This window comes from Merops nubicus, unplaced genomic scaffold (genome assembly GCF_000691845.1).
Source record: "Merops nubicus isolate BGI_N331 unplaced genomic scaffold, ASM69184v1 scaffold37386, whole genome shotgun sequence".
NCBI lineage: Eukaryota > Metazoa > Chordata > Aves > Coraciiformes > Meropidae > Merops > Merops nubicus.
Window position 1 is genome coordinate 5,080 of NW_008613609.1, and position 231 is coordinate 5,310.

General features: G+C 68.8%; 1 protein-coding gene across 1 annotated transcript in view; it reads right to left on the reverse strand.

Moving 5' to 3' along the window:
- The window catches only part of LOC103774546 (polycomb group RING finger protein 2-like), a gene marked incomplete at its 3' end in the record, with an annotated part of 4,649 nt that extends 4,436 nt beyond the window's left edge, over window positions 1-213 (reverse strand). Inside the window, exon 1 of the mRNA XM_008941958.1 lies at window positions 155-213. Coding sequence (XP_008940206.1) covers window positions 155-213 — 59 coding nt within the window. The remainder of the gene's footprint in view (window positions 1-154) is intronic.
- Window positions 214-231: the final 18 nt, after the last annotated feature.

Sequence of the window (231 nt, forward strand, 5' to 3'; positions counted from 1 at the left end):
CGCGGCACCGCCCCCAGGGGGCGCAGGGCAGGGAGAGGGGAAGCAGGGTCAGTGCCAGGTTAAACGGTGCCCGGTGGGGCATGGGCGGATGGATGTCTGTGGTCTGGGATGCCCAGGGATGGGCACAGGGTGCCCTGCTCTGCCTGGCACCCACCTGTCTCCTCCTGCTGCCATCCTGGGTCCTGTCCCCTCCATGGTGGCGTTTCCCACCATGCCCGTTCCCCTTCCACC